The 3,925-nt window shown below is 43.1% G+C and overlaps 1 protein-coding gene and 1 non-coding gene across 2 annotated transcripts in view; both read right to left on the bottom strand.

Moving 5' to 3' along the window:
• Window positions 1-2,985, bottom strand: part of arid4a (AT-rich interactive domain 4A) — a gene marked incomplete at its 5' end in the record, with an annotated part of 22,393 nt that extends 19,408 nt beyond the window's left edge. The window contains 2 exons of the mRNA XM_071513199.1: window positions 353-450; window positions 2,906-2,985. Of these exons, the coding sequence (XP_071369300.1) occupies window positions 353-450; window positions 2,906-2,985 (178 nt within the window). The remainder of the gene's footprint in view (window positions 1-352; window positions 451-2,905) is intronic.
• A 304-nt stretch (window positions 2,986-3,289) lies between these two features.
• On the bottom strand, window positions 3,290-3,368 carry LOC139639129 (small nucleolar RNA SNORD53/SNORD92). The gene has a single exon (XR_011694845.1). It is a non-coding gene; the product is annotated as a small nucleolar RNA SNORD53/SNORD92 (small nucleolar RNA).
• Between the last annotated feature and the right edge of the window lie 557 nt (window positions 3,369-3,925).

The raw sequence follows: 3,925 nt of genomic DNA, 5'->3' as shown, positions 1-3,925 counted from the left end.
CTGAATGGATCTACAGCCACACCACAACAAGCTGACTCAGCTGCTCTCTGTTTCTAGCTGCTTCATACACATTTACAGAGTCTGGTTGGTTTGTGTTTTTGGGGGTACAGAGACCGGACTGAGACAGACATGATGTAAGACCAGAGTGAACTTCATAAAGACGGACGAGAACGAGAGAGAAGAGGCAGCAGACGGTTTAACGAGCTGCAGGTCTGAGTTTAGAAGGACAGACCAGGTCCCCGTCTGGTCTGTTAGTCTACAGAATCTGACTCGGTCCGGTTAGACTCGGACTCGGTCTCTGACTCGGTCCTGGTCCTGTTAGACTCGGTATCTGATTGCTGGGGAAACTCACACGGCCTGGGAGGAGCGCCGCCCGCCGCGGTTTGACTTCTTCCCGATGACCGGAGTGCCAAAATGCTCCGGGTTCGTCAACGGCAACTGATCCAGAGTCTGAGAGAGAGAGAGAGAGAGAGAGAGAGAGAGAGAGAGAGAGAGAGAGAGAGAGAGACAGAGAGAGAGAGAGAGAGAGAGAGAGAGAGAGAGAGAGAGAGAGAGAGAGAGAGAGAGAGAGAGAGACAGAGAGAGAGAGACAGAGAGAGAGAGAGAGAGAGAGAGAGAGAGAGAGAGAGAGAGAGAGAGAGAGAGAGAGAGAGAGAGAGAGAGAGAGAGACAAAAACTAAAATAAAGAACCGAACCTGTCAGAGCAGCTGATGAACGTTATGAAACTATAAACAGAATAGGAAAAAGAAAAGCAGGAAAATAACAGTGAAGAGACATGAAGTCCAGGCAAGTTCTGAACGTCTAATTTATAATATTTCTAAATAATATTTATATATATCTGAATTTATAACGTGTCCCCCCCCATGGCTATGTTTCTGTTTGTCCTGTGCAGTTTTTTGTTCAACTGTTGTGTGTGTACAGGCTGTGGAAATAAAGTATCTATCTATCTATCTACATAATTTATCATATATATTTTAAACTGTGCACTACTGATTCTGGTAATAATTTCTGTGCACTACTGATTCTGGTAATAATTTCGTGCAATAATTCAACTGGCAATAATTATTATTAATTATTACACTGTTGTATATATTGTAGTATGATGCACATATTCCTCATTTTTCCTTTTTCTATATTATTATTATTGTTATGTATTGTAGTATAATGCACATATTTATTTTTCTTTCTTATAATTTCTCTATGCTTATATATATTTCTCTTCTAGAATGTGAGCAACTGCAACGTAACCCAAATTTCCCCTCTGGGATCAATAAAGTATTTCTGATTCTTCTATCTATCTATCTATCTATCTATCTCTCTATCTAGTGACTGACTGTCAGTGTCAGTAATGTAAAACATCAGAGAATCAAACCAACTTGCTGCTGCTCAGTCAAATTAGAATTCATCACATTTATCTGATTTACTGTCCAACTCTATAATATAATAATCTATCAATCTATCTATCATCTATAATAAATATCACTGAATATAGAGAATCTGTCAATACAGCTACATTTAGAGTTACATCAAAATTACTGAATTTTAACCCTGACCCCACCATGAAGTTTGCTTGTTGACATCAATTCAGCAGATTTGTGTGTCGTGATTTCCCGACATCAGCACATCATCATCATCATCACAGTAGATGATGATGAACCGTAATAGTGAATCCTCTCTCAGCAGTAAAGGCCCGTTCACACTTAGTGCGACAACTATAAAGATAACTGTAAACTATAACGATATGCTGTTGCACTACAGCGATATCGACGCCGAATATTCAGAGGAAAAAATGGAGCGTGATGACTTTACCGACGTTTTTATTTTACTCTCTCTCTAAAGTAAATAACAACAGAGCCGAAGGATTTGGGTTCATGAACTGCTGCAAAAGAGAGACGAGACGGCAGATAATAATGCTCTTTTATGGTGCTTTCATTACATTATTGTGCTTTGTTTATATGAGAGCTAACGGTGCTAATGGTCACCAAGTGAAGCTGTTCATGTCTTTCCCAGTAGGAGACTCTGCACACCATCTACTGTGGATCAGAGAGTAAAGTCTCCTGTAGCCTGTTGAGAGAAACACCTGAACGTCTCCGAGGCTAAACGGGTTTCAACAGGATACTGCAGACTCATGTTGTTCCCTCCTGCTCATATTGAAAACAGGATGATAACGCATTTGCGGTCAGGTTGGCCAAGAGATTATGCTATTTCCTTAGCATCATGCTAGCAAAAGGTAGCGAGTTCACTAGCTTCCAGGTCAGTGAACTGCCTTATGGTACGTTTCCACAGGATCCGTCATTTCCACGCTTCCCATTCATTTTGTATGTAAGCAGCCGCGCAATGCATTCTGGGAGCGCCGCAGTGCGTTTCGAGAGACGGGGGGGGCGTCACGTCGGCCGCTCCACATTTGCATAAAGTTGAGGTCTAGGCTACTTTAGGAAACTCCCGAAACTCGCGTACAAACTTTTAAACTAACCGCAGTCGATCTAACATGAAGACAGATTCAGCTGCACGGATTATTTCTCGCAATATAAGAGAAAGTTTGCAAACGAGCCGCCATGTTTTTCCAGTTTGAAATCCGGGGGCAGACGGCCCAGCGAGTGACCGCGTCCGTCCAATCAGGTGCAGCCAGGAACTAGGGCTGTCTGATTGGTTGGAAATGTTTTATCGTTGTCTCTACTGCCAGAAAAATCACTCTGAGATGGAACCAAGAATATAGTTATAGTTGTGGATGTTTTTATAGCTACAGCTGTAGTGTGAACACAGACATTCTATTTACTTATATCGATTTAAATCTTTTTATAGTTATCTTTATAGTTATCGTTCTAGATGTGAATGGGCCTTAAGAGGTTCTAACACCTGCAGAGCTGAAGCTGAGATGGTTTCAGGTGTTTGCTGTGAGTCTCACCTCGCTCTCTGCAAAGTGTCTCTCTCCCTTCAGACAGAGGGACGTGCGACGCAGAGTCTTCTCATCGCCGTCGTCAAACACTGGAACACACAGAGAGAGAGAGAGAGAGAGAGAGAGAGAGAGAGAGAGAGAGAGAGAGAGAGAGAGAGAGAGAGAGAGAGAGAGACAGAGAGGGAGAGAGAGAGAGAGAGAGAGAGAGAGAGAGAGAGAGAGAGAGAGAGAGAGAGAGAGAGAGAGAGAGAGAGAGAGAGAGAGAGAGAGAGAGAGAGAGAGAGAGTTAAACACTGCTGTACCCTCCAGATATTCCTCACTAACAGACTCTGGTTGGCAGCAGCTGATGAAGCGGAGGAGAAACGGACTGTTATCATATTTAAAGCTCAGGGATTGGTCAGACAGCCAAGAGAGCGGTGACATCAGGACTTCAGTCCAGACAGCGAAACCTTTCTCAGCATCATCACTCCTCCCTGGTCACATGCTACACACTCACACACCAGTTCTCCTTAAAACACAAAGAGCCGTCACATGTCTGTGGAGAAAAACCTGCAGCCTGTTCTCCCAAACTGGTTCACAGAAGACTGAACAGGTTAGATCAAGAGAAGCTCAGGAGATGCTTTAGGACCTTTTTCATATCAAGGACCCCTAATGTAGTCCACATTAGAACCACAGACCCCCATTTGATGAGATTTTGTCTCTCGGACTCATATCTGACAATATTTTTATTGTTAGATAACATTTTGTCCAGAACTCCATGACTGACTGTACTGCAGGTAGAGAGATAACAGAGAAACTATGATCAGAACAGTCACTCTTCTGCTCTTCTTCTCTTATGTAAATGAAATGATGCTGAAGTTTAAAAATGCATCAATCTGCTGGGGACCCCTTGGAACCCCCTCAAGGACTCATGGTGGTCCCCAGACCCCACGTTGAGAACCACTGCTTTAGGAGACAAGAGAGTAACCAGGAGTGAGTGAAGTGTACCACTGCTTCCTCTGAAGAGAACCAAACTCTGGAGTAAACTAA

The sequence above is a fragment of the Centroberyx affinis genome, unplaced genomic scaffold (genome assembly GCF_046629955.1).
Source record: "Centroberyx affinis isolate AG114_WGS23_722 - 3 ecotype Tasmania unplaced genomic scaffold, CSIRO-AGI_Caff_v1 ptg006832l_1, whole genome shotgun sequence".
NCBI classification, from domain to species: Eukaryota; Metazoa; Chordata; class Actinopteri; order Beryciformes; family Berycidae; genus Centroberyx; species Centroberyx affinis.
This window is presented reverse-complemented; position numbering and strand designations above follow the sequence as displayed.